Source organism: Nicotiana sylvestris, chromosome 8 (assembly GCF_000393655.2).
Source record: "Nicotiana sylvestris chromosome 8, ASM39365v2, whole genome shotgun sequence".
Lineage (NCBI taxonomy): Eukaryota > Viridiplantae > Streptophyta > Magnoliopsida > Solanales > Solanaceae > Nicotiana > Nicotiana sylvestris.
Window position 1 is genome coordinate 130526626 of NC_091064.1, and position 24316 is coordinate 130550941.

At 43.9% G+C, this 24316-nt stretch overlaps 1 protein-coding gene across 1 annotated transcript; it reads left to right on the forward strand.

Moving 5' to 3' along the window:
• Positions 1–15762: 15762 nt before the first annotated feature.
• Positions 15763–20868, forward strand: LOC138875676 (uncharacterized). The gene is made up of 4 exons (XM_070154533.1): positions 15763–16065; positions 17667–17927; positions 20005–20052; positions 20701–20868. The coding sequence occupies exons 1-4, from the start codon at positions 15763–15765 to the stop codon at positions 20866–20868; spliced, it is 780 nt and encodes a 259-aa protein (XP_070010634.1).
• Positions 20869–24316: the final 3448 nt, after the last annotated feature.

Sequence of the window (24316 nt, forward strand, 5' to 3'; positions counted from 1 at the left end):
GCATATCAAAGGTCGTTGGCTCGGGAGGTTCACCAGTTGGCTAGTTTGGGAGTTCGCCTTGCAGACTATAATGAAGGAGGAGTAATTGTGCAGAATAGGGTTGAATCATCGCTTGTAGCGGAGGTCAAAGAAAAGCAATACAACGATCCATTGTTAGCACAGCTAAAGGAAGGGATTTATAAACACAAGACCACAGCTTTTTCCTTTAGCATGGATGATGGTACCCTACAGTACCAAGGCCGCCTATGTGTTCCAGTTATTGACTGCCTTCGGGAAAGGATCATGGCCGAAGCTCACACTTCCAGGTATTCCATACACCCAGGTTTTTACAAAATTGTATCGTGATCTTAAGGATGTTTATTGGTGGAGCAACATGAAAAGGGATGTGGCAGACTTTGTGGCTAAATGTCCAAACTATCAACAAGTGAAGGCCGGACACCAAAGACCCAGTGGATTGGCTCAAAGCATAGAAATTCCATGTGGAAATGGGAAATTATCAACATGGATTTTGTGGTAGGGTTACCGCGTACTCCGTGCAAGTTCGACTTAATTTGGGTAATCGTGGATCGACTCACAAAATCCACGCACTTCTTGCCAGTTAAATCTACCGACACAGTAGAACAGTATGCTCAGTTGTATATCAAAGAAATAGTCAGGTTGCATGGCACTCCAGTCTCAAACATTTCAGATCAAGGGGCTCAGTTCACGACCAACCTTTGGAAGAAATTTCAGCAAGGTTTGGGTATATAGGTAAATCTTAATACAGGTTTTCATCCTCAGATAGATGGGCAAGTAGAGTGGGCTATTCAGACACTTGAGGACATGTTGCGTGCTTGTGTTCTTGATTTCAAAGGTAGTTGGGATGACCATTTGCCCCTCATAGAATTTTCTTATAACAACAGCTTCCATTCTAGTATCCAGATGGCACCATTTGAGGCATTGTATGGTAGGAGATGTAGGTCTCCCATTGGGTGGTTTGAGGTTGGAGAAGCTAAGTTGATAGGGCCGGACCTCGTGCATCAGGCTATGGAGAAAGTCAAGATTATTAAAGAGAGGTTGAAAACTGCTCAGAGTCACCAAAAGTCTTATTCGGACGTTCATCGCAGAGATTTGGAATTCAAAGAAGATGATTGGATATTTTTGAAGGTTTCCACCATGAAGGGTATCATGCGGTTTGGAAAGAAAGGAAAATTGAGTCCGAGGTATGGCGGACCTTATAGAATCATTCAGAGGATCGGTCAGGTGGCATACAAGCTTGAGCTACCACCCGAGATGTCAATGGTACACCCAGTCTTCCATGTGTCTATGTTGAAGAAGGTAGTGGGAGACCCATCCACTATTGTGCCAGTTGAAACTATTGAGGTCAATGAAGAACTATCACATGAAGAAATTCCAGTTACCATTCTTGATAGGTAGGTCCGGAAGTTGAGAAACAAAGAAACTGCCTTCGTGAAAGAGTTATGGTAAAACCAGCAGGTTGAAGAAGCTACTTGGGAAGCCGAGGAAGAAATGAAAAGAAAGCACCCGCATTTGTTTGTATAACCATGTAATAGTTTCTATGAATTTGGTCCCTATGAGCTTTGTATCACATGATCAGTCTATGTAAAACCTGTTCTGATTTGATTTTATATTGCCTATAGGGCCGTGGTTAGCATGGTTATGAATTATGTCATGTCAATAGATTGTGTATGTGCTATTCGGGTATGTTTCTAGGGCTCTCTGGCACGTGGATAGGCTTAGATACAAAGGAAACTCTAGCAAAATTTCTAGAAATTTAGGGAGTTAGCCAAATTCGGGGGTTGTTGGTATGTGGTATGAGGCTGAAATTGCATAAGTTGCTGATAAGTGAATCTTGTTCCTCATTCGAGGATGAATGATCTTAAGTGGGGGAGGATGTAAGGCCCCGTGAAATTTCTACTCAAAAAACCTGAAATCCCATAGTGCCATATTAAGAAACGTTTGCCGCAGTTCGGACCTTTTGGACTAATTTGTGCATTAAAAAGTTAAGGAAAATATTTTTAAGAAGGGTGCGTTTTTGCGGCCCATTATGAGACCGTATAATAGCAATGCGGGGCGCATATCTGCCGCATAGTCAGTCAGTATGCTAGCTAATTTTAAGGTCAATTGTGCGGCCTATTATGCGATCGCATAATCAATATGCGGGCCACATAATCGTCGCATAACCTCCTTGTGATATTTGCAAAGGGCAGTTCTGCGATGTATTATGCGACCGTAGAACAGGTATGCGGACCGCATATTGGTCACATACCCGGGCAGTATATTCAAATCTTGAGGACCACTTTTGCGGTCCCTCTTGCGGGCCGCATGTCAGATCGCAGACTGAGTCGTAGCTCCTACTTTTTAACTTTTAAAACCCGACCACATTCCGTTAAAAACACCCCATTAGACCCTTTTGTGCTATTTTCTACTACATCTAAAGTGAGATTAAGTGTTCAAGAGGGAGAGAGTGATCTTCATCAAGTCCCCACTCAATCTTTGCCTAAACCCTTGAAGATTATCAAGTAAAGCTACTAGGCATTCACCCTAAGAGGTAAGAACTTGAGCCCTAACCTTTGATTTCGAAATTCACAATAGAATGGGTAATTAGCAAGTGGGTTTATGGGTATAAGGATGGGTTTTCTTGCATGCATGTGTAATAAAGGGCATGGGGAGTTTATGAACTAAAAATGTAACAAAAAGGGGTCTTAAAAATCATAATGCACACTTAGTGCTTGGTAATGTGCCCAAATGAGCTAGAATCTTGATTATCCCTCTAATTCTTGGTTCAATTTGTAATTCTCATAAAATAGATCGAAGTTTCTAGGAGTTCCGAAATTATTGTAAGAATTTAAGGAAAGCTCTATTGAGGTATGTATGGCTAAAAACCGCTCTTTTTAAAAATTGAGCTCCCATGGTGTCCATATAAATGTTGTAAGTCTGAAAATTTATAGATGTAGTGCTTGTTATTTCAAGTGAATTGGTGTTGCAAGATTATATGTGAACCCCGGTGCGAGTATTCCTTCTGGACTTTGGCTGATAAAAATGACTTCCTATGGGATCTTTTTCCGTTCCTCGGACCAAACCTGGATTGATCCGATAAACTCGAGACGTCGGGACCCTTACTTTGAGTTGAAAAGAAGTAGGGCTTCGAACCCCTAAACTGAGACTCAGCCTTTAGACCTTCGAGAACAGTCCCTGAGTGAGGGTTGACACGGGGCATTTGGAGACTTGTCTTGAACTTAATGTATGCAATCTTAAGGCATTGTAGATAGGTCCTGGATGAGAGACTGCCCGTTGTAGGATGATATCTGCAATGTTGTTTAAGGCTTCTTGGAGCCTAACTTACTTATCGAAGGAGGTCCTTGAGATCAGCTACTACCTCGGGATTTGTGATGATGCTAATGGCTCCCTGGGCCTAACTTCTTTTGGATGGAGATCCTCGAGGTCTGATATTGCCTCGGGGATGGCGATGATGTCGTCAGCCTTTTAAAGCCTAGCTTCTTTTTGATGGAGATCCTCGAGGTTAGGTACTACCTCAGCACTGGAGAAGGCGTTATTGGCTTCCTAGAGCCTAACCTTGTTTTGATGGAGGTCCTAAAGGTCGGGTACCACCTCGGGTCTGGAGAAGGTTTCATTGGCTTCCTAGAACCTAACCTTGTTCTGATGGAGGTCCTCGAGGTCGGGTACCACCTCGAGATTTGTGATGATGCTTATGGTGTCGATCAGTGTTTCTAACCGGCTTTGAGGCAGGCGGATCGTCGATGTTTCTTCCATGTATAAATATAGGGTTGTTTCTGCTTTTTTTGGGGTTCCACTATTTTAAGCAATTGCTCTTCTTTTTTTTGCACTAGCCTTTCAGCACTTTAGCAGAAACGCACTTGCACATATTCCTGCTTTTTAGTTCTCTAATTTTGTCACCGTCATGGCCGCTATGTCGGGGTCTGTCCGTTAGGGAGGGGAGAGCTCTGCCTCAGGCCTTCAGGACCAACAAGAGTATGCCTTGAAGACTACTTCATTGATAGTATAAGAGCATCTTGAGTCAATGAGAAAGGAATACGGATGGGGGTGAAAGTGGTGTTACAGGCATTTTCCCCGGGTGAGGGTATCACGGATCGTGCCGATGGATTCTTCAATGTGTATACATATCCTTTAACACTAGGCAAACCTTGATAGGGTTGTGCTCGAATTCTGCTCAGAGTATCGGATTACCTTGGATCAGATCCATCCTTCGTTTTGGTGAACAGTATTGATGGTGAGATTTTTCCCGGAGAAAGCGAGGCTTGATTTTACGCTCAGTCATCTTATCAGGTTGTACCAGCCCTTTCACCATCGGGGTCTACTAACCTTGCGATGTCGATCAACTACGCCTTTCATTGTATATGACGAGGAGAAATGGAGATCGGGGATGGATGAGTTGCTTCGTCCGAGTACGGACCGCCGATATTATCCCCGCGGAGCTTATGCCATTCCCCGAGGAATGGAATGATACACGTAAGTGGTGCATTTTGTGCTTTCTCATTTTTGCCTATGGCGAGATTTGGTTTCATAACCATGCCCTCCTTTCTTCTTCTGCAGCAGTTTCATGGGCACCGGGCGATGTTCCTGATCTGCCGGATTGGGTCTGAAAATTGGCAACCTGCGATGAGTGCAAGTGGCGAGCTTTGTCCCGAGGCAGATGGGGAGCAAAACATCATGGTGCATGTTGTGCTATTTTTTTATGGAGAAACATTTTCCCTTTATGCGTATTAATCTTGCTGTTGTAGGCATCGAAGAGCCTTTCGGGACGAGGCCATGCTCCTTTGGAGAGGGGAAAGGATTGCCAACTCCCGGGCTGAAGAACGATAACAAAGAGCAAAAGGTGCTTTCACAGGGTGATGGCACTCAAAGTAAGGTGGAGCAGGACCGGAGCTTCAGAGCAGAAGCATCATCCGAGCCTGTCGTGTCTGCGGCTCCTGGTTCTGGAAAGAGGGTTTCTCCGTTGCTATCACCTTTTTTTTCGTCGATTGTACTTCAGGAGATACTAGAAACCCGGGGTTGCATACACCGAGAGACCGTGCTTCGACCGGAGTTGGCTCTTTCAAGGCCGAAGGGAATGGATTGGCAGGTGTGCGCTCGGCCTTCGTGGAAGCCCAGCGGCTTCACTTTGCGGTGAGTTTCGGCATAGGTTTTCGAGCTTTGTGCCTTCCCTTCCTTATTGAGTATTTTTAGGCATTCGACAAGCTTAAGTCTGGGCTACTTTGTTGTGAAGCTAGGCTACGAAAAGCTCTAGATGAGGAGACATCCCTTAGGCTCCTTTGTGATAAAAAAGAAGTTGAGTTGGTACATTTGCAGTATGAGGTGGGCCGGAGCTTGAATTATGAGAACCACCTGAAGGAGAAGGTAGTTTTCTGTCCCGGGTGAGTGTGCATTCCACCTCCTCGTTCCTGATACTAATACTTAGTTTATTTTAGTTGCAGAAAAAGATGGAGGCCCTGTAGCGCCTTCGAGATGAAATTAGCCGGGCCATGTGTGAGCATGATGAATTGAAAGCTCCGGCGGAGGCTCAGGCTTTAGAGGGGAAGGATGCTCTGGCCAAAGTTCCTGCTTTTGAAGCTTAACTTTGCCTAGCTCGTGACAATGCTTTGGTTCAGACAGAAATGATTGTGATGCTCGAGTCCGAGCTTTCGAAATTCAGGGCTTAGATTGTTGATGCCCGGACAGAAGCTATAGTGAGCCGGACTAAGGCTAACCAGGAGATGGTGATCTATTCAATGGATGTTGCCAATGCTTAAGCTGAGCTGAGAAGGATCCTCGACTGCGAAGGGAGGGTTGAAGAATATGCTCGTTGCAAGTCTTGAAGAAAGACCCTCGAGGAGATCCGTGATAGGGGTTTTGCTCTCTCGGAGTAATTGGCGGGCGGACGAGCGTGATGCTCGGCTTCTTTTGCCCGATGCCGAGGAAAGCGATGATGAGACCGGCAGGTCGTAACCTCCGGGGGTGGGGGCATAGATTTTGTCATCTGTGTGTAGCATTTTCAAAGCATGTTTGTAGCTGGAGGTTGCATTTTTTCGCATATGTGTATGAAAGAAATCCTTGCAGCATTATTTTGTTCATAACTTTTTTTGTCTTGATTTTGACCAAGCGAGCTAGTTTTTGTATTGGTAGGAATCCCCAGAGTGGTGATGTGACCCCGGGGCACATTACACTGGCCTGTAGGCTCTTACGTACTTTGGCTCTTAGGCACATTTAGGCCACCTGTTTTGGGATCAATCCCCGAGTCGGGCATCGACTCGAGCTTAATTAACCTTCGAATGGCCAAAATTTAGGCTGGCGACAGTGGCTCTTACGCTTTTGGTCTATGCAACCTTTTAGTATATGTGGGCTAGCGACAGTGCCTCTTACGCCTTGGGCCGATGCGGCCTTTTAATGTAAGTGGGCTGGCGACAGTGGCTCTTACGCCTTGGGACGATGCCGCCTTTTAATGTATGTGGGCTGGCGACAATGGCTCTTACGCCTTGGGCCGATGCGACTTTTTAATGTAAGTTGGCTGGCAATAGTGGCTCTTACGCTTTTGCCCTTAGGCATATTTGGTTAACTATTTTGAATCCAGTCTCCGAATCGGGTTACGACTCGAGCTTGTTTTGACCTTCAAGTTTTTAGATTTCAGGCTAGCGATAGTGGCTCTTACACTTTTGGTTGATGTGACCTTTTGTCTGTGTGTCCCTGAGGCTCATTTTGCACTTAGGCTTTATTTTCCTCTCGTTAAGGACTTTTGAAGTAATTTTTGCCTGACTCGTCGTCAGTTCAGGAAGAACCTCGATTTCGAGTAACTTGCGATGATGATCGAGCACCTCGGGAGGTTTCACTCGGAGGCTAAGTAGCTCGAAACCTGTGATTTGGAGCCGACATGGTCGAATCTCTTTTGCCTATACCGAGGGTAGCATGTTTAACCGGTTCTTTTCGATGTAGATTCGAAGTAATGGGCTGTGATTTTGTAGGGACGGTCGGGCATCCCCGAGTCGCATTCGTTCGGCTGGTATAGCCGTGTGACCGGAGTCACTTGTGTTTGGCCGGAGCCTTTGAGTCCCAAGTGAGATAGTTTAAGCATCTATATCAAAGGTATGCATGTTTAGGGGTCTTACAAGTTTGATATATGGTCGACACTTTGGGATTAGGTTTATGCCTTTAGTATGGTCTAACAAGTTTTACATGTCGTTGAGGTCTTATAGTTTTGTCACTTGGTACAAGTGTGGTTCATGCCTTGCTCAAAGTCTTACAGATATAGTTGTTGCCTTATGTTGGTCTTACGAGACCGAGTCTGCGCGCTCGATATCTTATGGCCTCGGGTTTTGATAAATCGATGGAGGTGGCGCTTGACAGCAGTCCCCGAGTCGTCGAGAGTTTGTTGACTCGGGAGCCATTTTTTGCAAACTTTGTATTTCCTCGTCGAGGGCTTACGATTTTGGAGATCCCGGCCCTGAGGTCATGCATTTTTTTGAGATTTTGGCGCCAGTCCCCGAGTACTCGGGGTACTTTCAACGTTGGAGATGTTTCACGATTTTCGCGTTGCCTTATCTGAGGGCTTATGATTTTGGAGTCCCGACCCGGAGATCGTTTAGGTGTTGAATTGTTGACGCCAGTCCCCGAGTGTTTGGGACATTTTTGGCGAAGGAGTTGTTTTTTCGAAGGTTCTAAGCCTCTTTTGGAGCATGAGATGCTTTGATAAAAGAAATTCTTCAATTATTTGGTACAAGTGTACACGTTTTCGCCGTCGGGGGCCCAGTACATCATTTTCCTATACATTTTCCTATAGGGACCCCATTTGGCGTTTCTTGGATTTTTTGAGGGATGGCCTTCGGGGGGAGGGGGAATGCCCCTCTATGTTCGGGGTTGATTGCAAAAGAAGACTCGAACACTTTGTTGAGTCTCCCTTAGGTAGCATGCAGATGTTGCCTCGTTAAAAACCTTGCCGGTAAACCCTTTTCGGGATAAAAACTTGGTCAAAGGAAAAGAATGCAACGGATGCTTTAAAACCTCAAGGTCTTCGAGTTGGGTTAATGCTTTGACTGCTTCGATCGGGCGCCTGCATAAGGTTTTTCTGAAATATGAAATGAAAAGGGAGATGGTTATACCTTAGTGTGAGATGCACCGGCGATGTTTTAAGGACCGATATGTTCTAATCACTCGAGATGAGGACGCGGTACGGTCCTTTATTTCATTTAATCGGGCTTAGTTGAAAGTGTGGCTTGATTACCCTTTGGCTTCTTTGCGAGCGGAGGTATGGGTGTCGGTGCCACATCGTGCACCGCGAATATTTCCCTTGCTGCATTTTGTTCCCCGTAGATGGTTTTAATCCCATCCTTTGTTGGGAATTTCATCATTTGGTGTAGAGTGGACGGTACTGCCCTCATGCAGTGTATCCACAGTCGTCGGAATAAGGCGTTATACGTCATGTCTCCTTCGATGACATGGAATTTGAAGTTTTGGGTCGTGCCGACCATGGTGACTGGGAGGATAATTTCTCCTTTTGTTGTTTCACTTGACATGTTGAATCCATTGAGGACTCTAGTGGTGGGCACGATTTGGTCAAGCAGTCTGAGCTGCTCTATCACCCTCGACCTGATAATGTTGGCTGAACTACCTGGATCCACGAGTACATGTTTTATTTGGAAAGAATTTACAAGGAAAGAGATTACCAGTGTGTCGTTGTGAGGTTGAGACAAGGTCTCGATGTCCTCTTCGCTAAATGTGAGTGCATCCTCAGGTATATAACCCCGAGTTTGCTTTTTTCGGGTGATGGATATTTTTCTCCTTCTCATCATGGGTTCCTGCGGGGCATCGACGCCTCCTAAAATCATATGGATGACAAGTTGTGGCTTGTTTGTTTTGTTCTTCTTGGCCTCCCCTCTTTCTCGAAACTGATTTTTGGCCCGGTCACTGAGGAATTCCCGGAGGTGACCTTTGTTAAGTAGTCGAGCTACCTCCTCTCGGAGTTGGTGGCAATCCTCGGTCCTGTGGCCATGCGTGTTGTGAAACTCGCACACTAAGTTATGATTCCTTTGTGAAGGATCCGATTGTACAGGCATGGGCCACTTGGCATCTTTGATCTTACTGATGGCGAACACGATGTCCGATACATCGGCGTTGAAGTTGTATTCTGATAAGTGAGGTGCACACATTGGCCCTGCGTCCTGTCAAATCTGGCCCTGTTGATGAGTCCCCGAGGATCCTGTCCTCGGTCTATTCTTCGATCATTGCGAGGTGGGTTGCATTTCGGGGCGTTCCTCTTGTCTTCGGCGTATGGCTAATAGCTTTCTTTGTTTGGCTTTTGTTCCTTCGTCGGAAGCCTGATTGGGTATACCGAGACCGAGGGGGCTCCCAGCTGGTCATCTTCGGCCCTGGTCTTTGACTGGTATCGGTTGTGGACTTCCGACCAGGTCACAGCGGGATATTCGATCAAATTATGTTTCATCTATTTTGAAGCCACCGAGTTTCGTCCATTCAGACCTTAAGTGAAGTCCTGCACCGCCCAGTCATCAGAGACCGGTGGTAGTTCCATTCATTCCATTTGGAGGCGAGATAAAAACTCTCGCAGCATTTTGTTATCCCTCTGCTTGATCTTGAACGCGTCAGATTTCCTTGTTGCTACTTTGATGGCTCCGGCATGTGCTTTTACGAAGTAGTACGCTAGTATGGCGAACGAGTCTATGGAGTTAGGAGTTAGGTTGTAATACCACATCATTGCCTCCTTCGAGAGTGTTTTCCTGAACTTCTTTAGAAATACGGATTCAGTCTCGTCGTTCTTTATGTCATTGCCCTTTACCACGCAAGTGTAGGCAGTAACATGTTCATTGGGGTCTAAGGTCCTGTTGTACTTTGGGAGTTCCGGCATTCTGAACTTCTTCGAAATGGGTTTCGTGGCTGCATCCTCAGAGAGCGACCTTTGTATGAACTTATCCGAATCCACGCCTTTCAGGACCTGGGGTGTGGCCAGAATTTGGTTGACCCTGGATTTGTAGGTTTCGACCTTTTTGTCGTTGGCTTCTATTATTTTCTCACCCGATTCGATCCTTTTGGTGAGGTCCTCGAGCATTTTTACGATGACAAGGTCGGCTATCAACCCGTTGTTGCTCGATCTCTCATGTACCTGTTCGGTTGGGGGAGTTGTCCCCGGTGCTACCGTGCTAGGAGATTTCTGGTGACTTTGCAGTTGAGCAATAGCTAGTTGTTGTGCCTGAAACATTTCACAAATAACATGAAGGCTAACCTCACGCTCTTCCCTAGTTTGGGTTTTCTGTGCTTCTTGTTTATCCCTTTGGTGCAAGCTCCTGTCAGTGTGAGAGCTTATGTCGATACGTTGGGCGTCGCGTGAGGCCGCGCCCACGGGGACTGGCTCCGGTGCATACCCAAGTCCTCAAAAACACCTGGAACAGCCACACCATTTTCCCTATGGTCCTCAAAATTGTTGTTTTCATCTCCGTTTACCGAGTTAGACGTTTTGACCTGAAGTCGAAGATCTTGGATTGGAAAAAATGTGAAAGATAACTTGTGTTATGTAGTAAAACCAACAAGAAAATAATCACTATTATTTTTAGCCCCATAGTGGGCGCCAAACTATTTACCGTAAAAATGGTAATAACAATTAAATTTGATGATGGGACTCTAAAAATACGTGATCTATTTTTATGCCAGTTTGTTATGTAGTTGATGATAAGTATGTGGGATTTAGAAATGAAATAAAGCTAAGCAGAGAGATATAATTGAACCGATAGGTTAGTTATTCGGGGCCTTGGGCTTGTCGATTCCGGGCCTCGAGGTCGATCCCGAAGCTCGATTATGAGCTATCGAAGACAGTTTCTATGTGACTAACAATTATATTAAAATTAAAGGAGGCTCTTTATGGCCAATGATAGGCAATAAATGATGAACAAATATGAAGACAATAAATGAAAGAAATAATATCAAGAGAGTGTATGGGAGAGCAAAGAGAGTGTTTTTGTATATTTCTTATGGAGCAATTGGAGCAACAAAGTTTACAAAATGGGGAGGATCCCCTTTATATAGGAGTGGAATCCCTTCATAGTAAAACAAGCATTAATTACAAAGGTACGGGGACGTGACAACTAGATGACATACTGACTCGGGTCTTAGAGTAGTTCTCTGGGCTCCGTTAGTCCTAGCCACATGACTTGGGAACTCCTCGTTTCCATCGTGGCTGTGGGCAACATTATCCTAACATCGAGTGCCGACGAACCTTGAGCGAGGAGACTCGATCGTAACCTTGTAACCTCGGGACTTTGAGATGGTCTTCCGAGGTGCTTCGATAATGAGAAATTGGACCCTCCGATTTCACCGTATACACCAATTGTTTTGGACCCTTAGGGGCTTTTTACTGCTATTCCTCCCTATTTTGACTTAATATCTGTACTCAGTCATGTTGTATTCAACTGTTTTCATAACTCAGTCGTATTTACTCCGTTTTGATATTTTTAAATGATATTTTGGGTTGAGCATCATGTTTTACTGTTGTCCGAGTGGCTTGAGAGATTTCTGACTGAGTGAGGCTGAGGGCCTGTATTGTGAGGATATTATGGGATCGAGCTGTGCGCTGCAACAAGTGTACTGATTTGTGATATATGAGAGGCTGAGGGCCTGATTTTGTTATGCCACGAGATGGCTTGTGATAGCGCTTGGGCTGTAGGAGCCTTTCCGGAGTCTGAACATCCCAGTGAGCGTGGGTACCCAGTGTGAGATGTGATATTGCCTGAGGGGCTATTGTTGCTTCATATTATTGCCCGAGGGGCTGATTACGAGTGATTGTGAGGTAGCCCGAGGGCCTGGTTCTGTTTATATTTTGCCCGAGGGGCAGTTGTGGTACATGTTTTGCCCGAGGGGCTGTTTACGTTTTCTATCCTTTTACTCACTATTTTCATCACTCGTTTGAAACTATTGAAAGACGTTTTAAAAGGGTTTACTGAACTGAGTTGTTTTTACGAGTTTTGTTGCTTTACTACATTATTCTGGACTTATACTGTTTTGCTGTAGCGTTATGATGTGGTTTACATTTTTTCTTACTGCTCAGTTGCCTTTAATTTTATTACTTATTGAGTTGGTGTACTCACATTACTCCCTACACCTTGTTTGCAGATCCAGAAGTCTCGGGTCGCAATAGTGAGTGTTGATCAGCCTTCCAGCAGGTCTCTGGAGTTGACTAGGTATTTGCTTGGCGTTCGCAGCCCAATGCTTCTCCTTCCTATCTTATTCACCTTTGTATCAACATTTGTTTTCAGACTCTGTTGTCCTTTCTTATTCCTAGACGAGTTGTAGTTGCTCATGACTGGTGACACCTCGATGTCGGCCTTGTGTTACGTTTCCGCATTGTTATTTTAACTTATACTATGGGATTTTAGCTAATTACTGGCTTTAAATGACTTATTATGGATTTTTAGTTGGTGTTGGGGTTTGTGTCAGCTGGCCTAATTTCACGTTTGGCGCTATCATGACCTTGTCAGTTTTAGGATTGTGACAAGTTGGTATCAAAGACTAGGTTAGATAGGTCTTACGAGTCATTAGTAGGTTTAGTAGAGTCTTGCGGATCAGTACAGAGACGTCTGTACTCATCCTCGAGAGGCTGCAAAACCTTTTGGAAAAACTTTATATTCTTGAATTCCTGTCGTGCGAATCTATTGATTCTAGTACTAAACTTCTTTTATTCTATTATCTCACAAATGGTGAGGACACGTGCTACCGCTCAGGACGGACGACCACCAGTACCACCAGCTTGGGCCACCAGAGGACACAATCGTGGCCATGGTAAGGCAGGGATATGGCTACACAACAGCTAGGGCAGCACCTGCAGATCCACCAGCCACTAAAGTTCCTGATCAAGTCCCAGTTGTAGATGCTCCAGCAGCACCAACTCAGGCACCGGCTGTGCCTATTGTGATTACAGGCCTTCAGGAGGCCCTGGCCAAGATTCTATCATTGTGCACTGGCCTAGGTCAGGCGGTCTCAGTTACTACAGCCGTAACTACTTCTCAGGCTGGGGAAGGCACTTAGACTCCTGCCTCTCGTACCCTGAGCAGGTCATGCAGGGAATTCAGACACCAGGGGCACCTTCAGCCCAGCCGGTTGTAGATACTCCAGACTATGTAGCTCCTATTATGCCAGAGGACGAGAAGCGCAGATTGGAGAGGTTTGGTAGACTTCAGCCTCCGACTTTCAGTGGTGTAGAGGCGAGGATGCCCAGGGTTTCTTGGACAAATGTAAGAGGATGCTTCGGACTGCAGGTATTCTGGAGACCAGTGAGGTCTCATTCACTACTTTCTAGTTCTCAGGGGATGCACTTAGTTGGTAGGAGGCTTACGAGAGGCGTAGGCTAGTTGGCGTAGCGCCCCTTTCCTAGTGGCAGTTCTCTGTTCTCTTTCTGGAGAAGTTTGTACCTGAGTCTTACCAAAAAAAGCTGCGTAGGCAATTCGAGCAGCTTTGTATGGGTGACAGATTTGTTATGCAGTATGAGATGCGGTTCTCTAAGTTGCATCGTCATGCGGTCTGGTTGGTTCCCACAGATCGAGAGAGGATTAGGTAGTTTATAGATGGCCTCGGTTTTCAGCTTTGGTTGCTTATGACCATAGAGAGTATCTGGTGCAACCTTTTATGTGGTTGTTGACATAGCTCTATAGATTGAGATGGTTCGTAGTCAGGAGAGGATTGAGAGGGAGGTTAATAGGCCTCGTGGTCAAGGTGGATTCAGTGGTACTCCTCATGGGGGTCAGTTTCAGCACGACAGAGGTCGTCCATTCAAGCATGCTCAAACAGCTCACCTAGGTTATCATGGGGCATCATCGGGCCATGGTTCTCACAGTTCTCATCAGGGCCATTCATCACTCAGTGCCCTTCCATCCCAGAGTTCATCCCGTGCTACATCAGTTCAGGGCTCTTCTATGGCAGGTTCTTCTACTAGTCATCCCGGTGCTAGGGGTTCCCTTTAGCCCCCGTCTCCAGCACCCATGGGTTGTTATGAGTGTGGAGAGTTGGATCATATGTGGAGGCGGTGTCCTTGTCGTTTTGCGGGTTCATCTTAGCAAATAAGTCATCCATCGACTTTGGCACCAGTTACTTTACCACCCACCCACCCAGCTAGGGGTGGAGGACAGTCAACTAGGGGTCACCCCAGAGGGGGAGGTCAATCAGGTGGTGGCCAGGCTCGTTTCTATGCACTCCCAGCTAGACCTGATGTTATTGCTTCAAATGTTGTGATTGTAGGTATTGTCTGAGTCTGCCACAAAGATGTCTCTGTGTTATTTGATCCTGGTTCCAATTTTTCATATGCGTCATCAAATTTTGCACGTTATTTGGATATGCCCCGTGAGTCTCTTATTTCACCTGTTCGGGTATCTACTCTAATGAGCGATACTATTATTGTGGACAGTGTATATCGGTCGTGTGTGGTGACTATTGGGGGGTTGGAGACCTGAGTGGACCTTTTGTTGCTTTGTATAGCTGACTTTGTTGTGATATTAGGCATGGATTAGCTATCTCCATGTCGTGCTATTTTGGATTGTCATGCCAAGATAGTGACGTTGGCTATGCCGGGTGTGCCACGAATTGAGTGGCGAGGTTTGACCGATTTTGTAACCAGTAGAGTGATTTCAGTTTTGAAGGCCTAACGGATGGTTGGGAAGGGTTGTCTTTCTTATCTAGCATTCATGAGGGTTGTTAGTGCAGAGACTCCTAGTATTGATTCTATTCCAGTAGTGAGGGATTTTCCCGATGTGTTTCTTGCAGACCTGTCGGGCATGCCATCAAATAGGGATATTGATTTCGATATTGATCTGGTGCCGGGCACTCATCCCATTTCTATTTCACCATATCGTATGGCACCAGTGGAGTTGAAAGAGTTGAAGGAGCAGCTTCAGGAACTCCTTGATAAGGGGTTTATTCGGCCTAGTGTGTCACCTTGGGGTACGCCTGTTCTATTTGTGAAGAAGAAGGATGGAATGATGAGGATGTACATTGATTACAGGTAATTGAACAAAGTTACAATCAAGAACAAGTATCCTTTCCCTCGTATCGATAATTTATTTGACCAGCTTTAGGGGGCGAGAGTGTTCTCCTAGACTGATCTCCGTTCAGGTTATTACCAGTTGAAGATCAGGAACTCGGATATTCTTGAGACATCTTTCAGGACCTGATATGGTCATTATGAGTTCCTTGTGATGACTTTGCTGACCAATGCCCCAACAACATTCATGCATTTGATGAACAATGTGTTTCGGCCTTATCTCGACTCGTTGTGATTGTTTTCATTGATGATATCCTGGTGTACTCTCGTAGTCAGCAGGAGCACACGGAGCATTTGAGACTTGTGTTGCAGAGGTTGAGGGAGGAGAAGCTTTATGCAAATTTCACCAAATGTGAGTCTTGGCTCAGTTCAATGGCTTTCTTGGGGCACGTGGTGTCCAGTGAGGGTATTCAGGTTGATCCGAAGAAGATAGAGGCGGTTCAGAGTTGGCCAAACCATCCTCAGCCATAGAGATTCACAGCTTTCTTGGTTTGGCGGGCTATTACCATCGATTCGTTCATGGATTTTAATCTATAGCATCACCCTTGACCAAGTTGACTCAAAAGGGTGCTCCATTAAGGCGGTCGGATGAGTGTGAGGCGAGCTTTCAGAAGCTTATGACTGCCTTGACCACAACTCCAGTATTAAGTTTACCATCAGCTTCAGGTTCATATACAGTGTATTGTGATTCTTCGAGAGTGGGTATTTAGTATGTATTGATGCCGGAGGGTAGAGTTATTGCTTATGCTTCTCGTCAATTGAAGCCCCAAGAGAAGAACTACCCTGTTCATGATATAGAATTGGCTGTCATTGTTCACGCGTCAAAGAGTTGGAGGCATTATCTCTATGATGTGTTTTGTGAGGTGTTTACTGATCATTGTAGCTTTCAGCACATGTTCAAGCAGAAGGATCTCAATTTGAGGCAGCGGAGATGGTTGGAGCTGCTAAAGGACTATGATATTACTATCGTGTACTATCAGGGGAAGGCCAATGCAGTGGCCGATCCTTTGATTAGGAAGGCGGTAGGTATGGGTAGTCTTGCATTTATTCCTGTTGGGGAGAGACCTCTTGCAATTGATGTTTAGGCCTTGGCCAATCGGTTTGTGAGGTTGGATATTTCAGAGCCTAGTCGGGTCTTAGCTTGTATGGTTTCTCGGTCTTCCTTATTTGATCGCATCAGAGAGCGCCAGTATGATGATCCTCATTTGCTTGTCCTTAAGGACAAAGTTCAGCACGATGATGCCAGAGATGTGACTATTGGTGATGACAGGGTGTTGAGGATGCAGCGCCGGATATGCATGCCCAATATAGATGGGCTTCGAGAGTTGATTCTGGAGGAGGCCCATAGCTCGTGGTATTCCATCCATCCAGGTGCCGCGAAGATGTATCAGGATCTGAGATAGCATTATTGGTGGAGGAGAATGAAGAAGGACATTGTAGGATTTGTAGCTCGGTGTCTCAATTGCAAGCAAGTGAAATACGAGGCTTAGAGACCGGTGGCTTGCTTCAGCAGATGGATATTCCAGAGTGGAAGTGGGAGCGGATCACCATGGATTTTGTAATTGGACACCCACGGACTTTGAAGAAATTCAATGCTATTTGGGTGATTGTGGATAGGCTGACTAAGTCTGTGCACTTCATTCATGTGTGTACTACCTATTGTTCAGAGCGGTTGGCAGAGATGTATATCCGAGAGATTGTTCGGTTGCATGGTGTTCCATTTATGCAGTAAATCGGGCAGCCCGATTTCCCCATCATTAGGTCGCCTCGTGGTCATGCTCCTCGAGGCTCGAAGCCAAGGTCGAGACCCACCCTCGGGGGACGTCGGGTATCGGCCATGGGGGGCATTGTGTACTAGCGGCTATGGTATGAAAGACAGGAATTCCCAAGTAACACGGCTAAATTTGACAAACCTACCTACCCGAAGCCTGTCTCAAGGTGTCATGTTCAGCCGTCCCATCTCCATGCATTTACAGTTAATGTATTTTGTACTATAACGGGATTTCCCTCCTATATAAAGGGGATCCCCATCACTTTGTAACTCTCGGTTGTTGCTTCAACTACTCCACACAAGATCAATAACAACTCTCTCTCTCTCTCTCTCTCTCTCTCTCTCTCTCTATCTCTCTATCTCTCTCTCTCTTTTCTCTCTAACTTACTCGCTCGAGGCTATCTCTTTCATTTATTGCTTTCATATTTGTTCTTCACTTATTTCTTGATATTGGCCATAAAGAGCCTTCTTTTAATTATATTCGTATTGTTAATTCCTTCCCGATTACCCCCGACAGCTCCAGCTCGAGCCCAGGCATCGACCTCGTGGCCCCTCGCCAGCCGGTTCGAGGATAGAATAACTGATCTCTCATTTCGATTATAGTTCTATTTTAGCTCGCATTTCATCTCTTATCTTCATAAGCCTAGCATCAACTACTCTAACAACTAGCATAAAAATAGATCACGTATTTAGAGTCCCATTTACAAATTTAATTGTTATTATCATTTTCATGGTAAACAGTTTGGCGCCCACCGTTGGGTTAAAAATAATAGTGATTATTTTCTTGCTAATTTTATTGCACAATATAGGTTATCTTTCACGATTTTATTGTCTAAGATCTTTCAATTTCAGGTCAAAATGTTTGGCTCAGCAAACAGAGTCGAGAACCAGAACCTCGAGAACAACAAAAAGAAGGATGCGACTACGCCAGATGTCGGCACAACACCGAACTCAACCCGAGCGGAAGGGGAGGCTCTCCGGCGTGGCGTCCACATGATTAGTGGAGAAACCGACATTCCAGAAGGACCCATGTTCAAACGAAGGAGAACGTCCACCATGGAAGTGGGACTGACCGGAAACCACGTGCTCGAAAAAACCCTCATATTCAGCAAGGTAGACCTCGAGGCCATGATGGAACCGCACAATGACGCACTAGTGATCTCGTTTTTTTAAACAATACCAAGATAAAGTGCGTGCTCGTGGATCAAGGCAGCTCGGCCAACATAATTAGATCAGAGGTAGTAGAACAACTGTGGCTGCTCAATCGAGTCATTCCCATCCCTCGAATCCTCCACGGCTTCAACATGACCGGCGAAGTAATGAAAGGAGGGATCACCCTCCCAATCGACACGTCCGTCGTGATTTAGAAAACCGAGTTCCAAGTCATCGACGGCGACATGAGGTACAATGCATTACTCGGCAGGCCTTGGATACACAGCATGAGGGCAGTACCCTCAACCTTGCATCAGGTGATAAAGTTTCCCACGAGGGACAACATCATGGCCATAAATGGAGAACAGCGGGCAGCGAAAGAAATGTTCGCAGTCCACCATGAGGCGTCAATCCCTACATGCCCAATCTCGGACGAGGATAGAAATACACATGCCCTTGAGGATGACGAGGAAGATTTCTTCGCTCCCCGAGCCTTCCTCACTGTTTGACCATGGAGTTTTAGACTGGTACCCTTGAGCGGACAGCTCAAGTGGGAAGGCACAGAAGTGTCGACTGCACCGCTGATCGACTAGTTTTAACGCAAATATGCCTTTTCGAATTTAGGGAGTAATGACATAGGAAGCGCGCAACCACTCATTAAAGCTTTGCTATAGTATTTGATTGGCATGAGTGGAGTATGATGTTGAGAATGATTATGCAATAATTAAAATCATGTTGACATGTATTTGCACGTTAAGAAAGTGATAAATACAGTAGTTTCATAATTTAAAGCAACAATAAAGGAAAGAAACAAGGTAGATATGTCAGTTTTGCTTTTGAAAAAGAAATTAAATGCTTAAAGGAACTAAACAAGTAATTGCACATAAAGGGAGGTACAAATTCACAAGAACAATCTGAAATGGTAAAATCCTAAAAGTCCCCAGCAGAGTCGCCATACTGTCGCGCCCCCTTTTCTTCCCTCCGCGGAGAGGAAGTCCGGGTTTCGACGTTCATGGGGTGTAATGAATCCTTTCCTTTTAGGAATTGGGTATTTGAAGAGTCGTCACCTAACTATTTTAAGGTGCGTTAGGGTACCTATAAAGTCCAACTACAACTGTGTTTGATAACCAGAGATAGGGTAAGACTTGAAATTATCCTAAGGGAAGAGGTATTAGGCACCCCTCAGGATCCACTAGTGTGGTTCCCGGCCAGACAGTTTTTGTGAATTTGTGCAATTAGCAAACAAATAAAGGCTCAAATAATAGGGGATTTTGAATTTAAATACACAAGTGTTTGAAAAACAATAAAAGCAAGGTTTTGAAAAGAGTTATAGTCTAAGCATACTTATAAAAATAAAGGGTGTCCTAGGTTTGTTTGTAATATGGATCACATCAATGCAATACCCAGTATGACACTCCTCAGAAGAGGGGATACAGATGGTATTAGCGCACCGGCCATCATATTCATATCTACCCTTTCTTGCACCGTGAAGGTAATTAAAGCGAGGGTTTGTCTCGACCTCTATTGCATGTTGTTACCCGTCCCATTCCTATCAGTCCCGGAGGAATTTAGGACTCCTATTCCTATAAGAAGGATGTTCAAGGTTGACCCTTAGGTTCAAAGGTAAAATGCTAAAGCGACATACAAAACATATAAAACTGCAATTAGGGGAAACATATAAGCAAATAGAAGTGTTGGCCCAAGAACAGGTGATATTTTGAAGAATGACAAATAAACTCAGTCATAGACTAGGTCCATCTTGTGAAGCATAGTCATGATCAATCTAGGCATGTGAGATGTACGTGAAGGAGATAAGTCCTACTGATCAAGTAGCAATATCTCCTGATCTGATTGAAAAGTTTGTATATTAGATAAGGGGAGAAAGTCTCCTTATATGAAGAGAACACGATCCAGGATAAAGATAGTGTTAGAGTTTGAGATCATCATGAACTCTTCTACGATAGAAGTTCAGTAATTGAGTCCCGATCAAACTCTGATTACTAACTTATTAAATGACAGTGATTGTTCTCTTTTACAGGAATTGCACATAAGTAGAAGTGAAACTAAATTGAGAGAAAAAAGCAAGGTGATTTTGCAAGCAATTTATGTGTGATTTGAGTGTGCACTCCTGAAGCTACTTGAACGAGATAGAAGAACCAGTTCCATTGTATCTATCTTTTACTCTAGTTAAATTGTAGTAGGTGGTTTAAAGTTGTACCTTTCAGCTTTCATAGAAGCAATTGTATTAGGTACCTAGAGTGTTCAAGTTATAGCTAACTTGAAGTTGTCGCAACAGTTGAGGTTGTGTGCCACAACGGGATTAGAGTTAATCCTTAGGTTTACAAAGAGTTTTTATAAATGCTATTTTGGCTTAGTGATTTTAATGGAAGTTTGGGAAATCCTACGGAGCAGTAGGTCGTGGTTTTTTCACCTTTTGAGCCAGGTGTTTTCCACGTAAAATTCTCTGGGGTTCTTTATTTTATGTTCTTATTATTCCGCAAACAGTAGTAGTTAGAACACCTAGAAGAACCAGGTTCTTCTATAGCGAAAATTGGGTAGCACACAAATCACCCTCCCTCCCCTCTTGTGTGGTATTGACGCTTAAAACATCAATTGGTATCAGAGCGGATTATCCTTGAAGAGGCTAACACCTTAGGAAAAGATCAAAATGAGTGCACCACCTGGGAACTGGGAAGGGCAATCCACTGCTAGGCCTCCACTTTTTAATGGTCAGTACTATTCTTGGTGGAAGAACATGATGAGGGATCACATCATAGGAGAAGACTATGAACTCTGGGATATAGTCACAGATGGTCCTCTAGCAACCACAAAGAAGAATCCTAAAGTAGTGGTTGTGCCAAAGACAAGAGCTGACTGCACTGCTAAAGATTTGAAGAAATAGGAGAAGAATGCCAAGGCCAAGAAATGGATTGTGTGTGGATTGGGTCCAGACGAGTATAGTAGAATTCAAAGTTGTACCACTGCTAGGGAAATCTAGGATACTTTGCAAGTGGCCCATGAAGGAACACCTCAATTAAAGAGGTCCAGAGGAACACTGTTGTATTCTCAGTACGAGAATTTCACCATGAAGGAAAGAGAAACCATCCAAGAGATGTATACAAGGTTCACCACATTGACAAGTAAACTTAAGTCTCTTGGAAGGGTTATTCTTGAAGAAGACAAAGTTGAGAAGATTTTGACAAGGGATTTGCCAGTCACTTGGGAAAGCAAAATCATTGTTATTCAGGAATAAAAGAATATTGCTACCCTCAAGCTGGATGAATTAATTGGAAACCTTACCGCCTATGAACTGAGAAGGCAAACCATGAAAATGGATACACCCAAGAAGGAAAGAAGTCTGGCTCTCAAAATTGCTGAAGGTTCAGATCTGGAGGATGATGAAATGGCTATGATCACAAGAGATTTCAAAAAGTACCTGATGAGAGGAAAGGGTTCTTCAAGAGGTACAACCTTCAACAAACAAAGGGCTCCTGAGAAACAGAACAATGAGGGTTGCTACAAATGTGGTAAGACTGATCACATGATCAAGAACTGTCCTCAATGGTAAATTAAGTGGATGAAGGAAAGGGTTGAACGAAGGAACATGAAGAAAGAACAGGTTCAACCAAGAAGGATCAACAAAGGCTATGGTTGCTTCCTGGGGAGAAACATCAGATGAGGACTTAGAAGATGAAGCTGGAGATGAGCAAGAACTTATGGCCATCGGAGAATCAGATAATGACTAAGAGGTAAGTATCCTTCATCTCAAAGACAAGATTAAATTCATGTCTAAAGAAAGGTTGTTTGAGTTATTGCTAGACTTCATTGATGAGTCTGAAATAATTAACAATGAGAAGGAAGATATGTCTAGGGAATGTGGGATCCTAAAGGCCAAGTGCAAAAACCTAGAGTCTAGGGCTAATAAGAGTGAGAGTAAAAATGCTGAGTTGAAGAACCAGGTTCTTGAACTTGACGCCAGTATCCTAGAACTTAGGTCTGAGAACTTAAAACTGAAACTAGGAACAAGTAAGAAGAAAGGTAACTACACACATCTTACTCTAGAAGAAAACTTGGAAAAAATGAAAGATGAGTTGTACAGGAAGGATGAGCAGATAGAACTCTTAAAAGAAGATCTAGGGAAGGTAAAACATGAACTAGACTGAACTTGCAAATGGAACAAGGCTTCTGATGCACTTTCCACGCTACAAGAACATCACAGTAGTAACAAAAGGGGACTTGGCTATGGAACTCAAGCAACTAAGTGGGATCCTAAAAGAAAGTATCTCACTCTTCCTGAGAACAAAATCTGCACACAGTGTGGCAAGACTGGCCATTATAAAAATGAATGTAATGCAAAAGAAAAGGCCCGTCAAAAGAACAAAACATTTGTTCAAGAGAAAAATAGGTTGTCTGGGTGGGTCAAAAGGAATTAATTTACCTTTTTGCCCATAGAAAGGGACCCAAACTAGTTTGGGTTCCTAAGACTAACCCTTGATTTCGTTTTGTAGGTCCAAGTGAAGGGAAGTAGCCAAATATGGTACATGGATAGTGGCTGCTCAAAACATATGACTGGAAGAAAGAACCAAATCCTTTCACTTTAGGACTTAAAAGGAGGTAATGTCTCCTTTGGAAATGAGAAGAAAGGTGAGATTATTGGGGTTGGAAAGGTAGGTAAGATAGATTCTCACTCCATTGAGAATGTCTACTTGATAGATGGCTTGAAATACAGCGTGATCAGTGTGTCACAACTGTGTGACAAAGGTAACCTTGTAGCATTTACCTCTACTAAATACTTTGTGATTAACCTTACCACTGACAAGGTTATTTTGTAGTGAAAAAGAGTTAACAATATTTACATTGTAGATTTGTCTACTCTTTCAGAAAATGAACTCACCTGTCTAAGTGTGTTGGATAATGAACCCCTCCTGTGGCACAAAAGACTTGGTCATGCTAGTCTGAATTAGCTAAACAAATTACTCTCTAAGGATTTGGTGATAGGGTTACCTAACATCAAGTTCAAGTAAGACAAATTTTGTGAGGCTTGTGCAAGGGGGAAGCAGGTAAGATCATCCTTCAAGAGCAAGAAAATTGTAAGCACAACCAAGTCGTTGGAACTGGTCCATATGGATCTCTGTGGTCCAATGAGAACCATGAGCAGAGGTGGAAAGAAATATGTAATGGTACTTGTTGATGATTATTCTAGATTTACCTGGGTACTATTTCTAACATCTAAAGATGAAGAATTTAACATGTTTATTGCTTTTGTTATAAAAACTCAGAAACAATTAGGAAATCAACCTGCATCCATTAGTTCTGATCATGGAACTGAATTTGAAAATGCTAAGTTTGCTGAATTCTGTGATGAGAATGGTATAGATCATAACTTTTTTGCCCCTAGGACTCCTCAACAAAATGGAGTAGTTGAAAGAAAGAACAGGACTCTTGAAGACATGGCTAGGACTATGCTTCTTTCTAGTAAACTGCCTCACAGCTTCTGGGCAGAGGCTGTAAACACTGCATGTTACATTATCAATAGATGCATGACTAGACCTCTTGTAGAGAAGACTCCCTATGAGTTACTTAAAGGGAGAAAACCAAATATATCCCATCTTAGGGCATTTGGATGCAAGTGCTTTGTGCACAATAATGGAAAAGACTCCCTAGGTAAGTTTGATCCCAGAAGTGATGAGGGAGTATTCTTGGGATATTCTTCGCATAGCAAAACATATAAAGTGTTCAATAAAAGAACTATGTGTGTAGAATAAAGTGTGCATGTAGTGTTTGATGAAACTAACATTCTTTCTGAGAGACAGGAACATTAAGATGAAGCCATTGGATTGGTAAAAGATTTGACTGAAACCTCAGCACAAGTTAAAGCGACACCAAAAGAAGGAACAGGTGATGGAATAGGTTCTTCCATTCAGGGCAACCTAACAGGAGGAACTGATCAAAGAGGAATTGAAACAAACCCCCTAAAAGAACCTGTTCATGACCCTGTTCCTCAGCAACAGAACATGGGAGAAACATCTAGCAGAAACCAGTTGGTTGTGAAACCTCACAAGTATCAAAGTTCTCATCCTATTGAGAACATTATCACTGATCTAACATCTGGAGTCAAAACTAGATCACAATCAAAGAATCTGTGTGCTTTTGATGCTTTTTTTATCTCTTATTGAACCTAAAAATATTATTGAGGCTTTTCAGGATGCAGATTGGGTGAATGCAATGCAAGATGAACTCAATCAGTTCGATAGAAGTCAAGTTTGGCATCTAGTTCCAAGAACCAAGGATAGATTAGTTATTGGTACAAAATGGGTCTTCAGAATCAAACTTGATGAAGATAGAATAAT

Bases quoted from the DNA above. Each gene is read 5' to 3' on its own strand.
- LOC138875676 (XM_070154533.1), top strand. From the start codon at position 15,763: ATGCCGGAGGGTAGAGTTATTGCTTATGCTTCTCGTCAATTGAAGCCC. The intron at 16,066-17,666 runs GTAGGTATGGGT...TTTCAATTTCAG, and splicing joins ATCCTTTGATTAGGAAGGCG to GTCAAAATGTTTGGCTCAGC. The intron at 20,053-20,700 runs GTGATTTTGCAA...TTTAATGGTCAG, and splicing joins AATTGAGAGAAAAAAGCAAG to TACTATTCTTGGTGGAAGAA.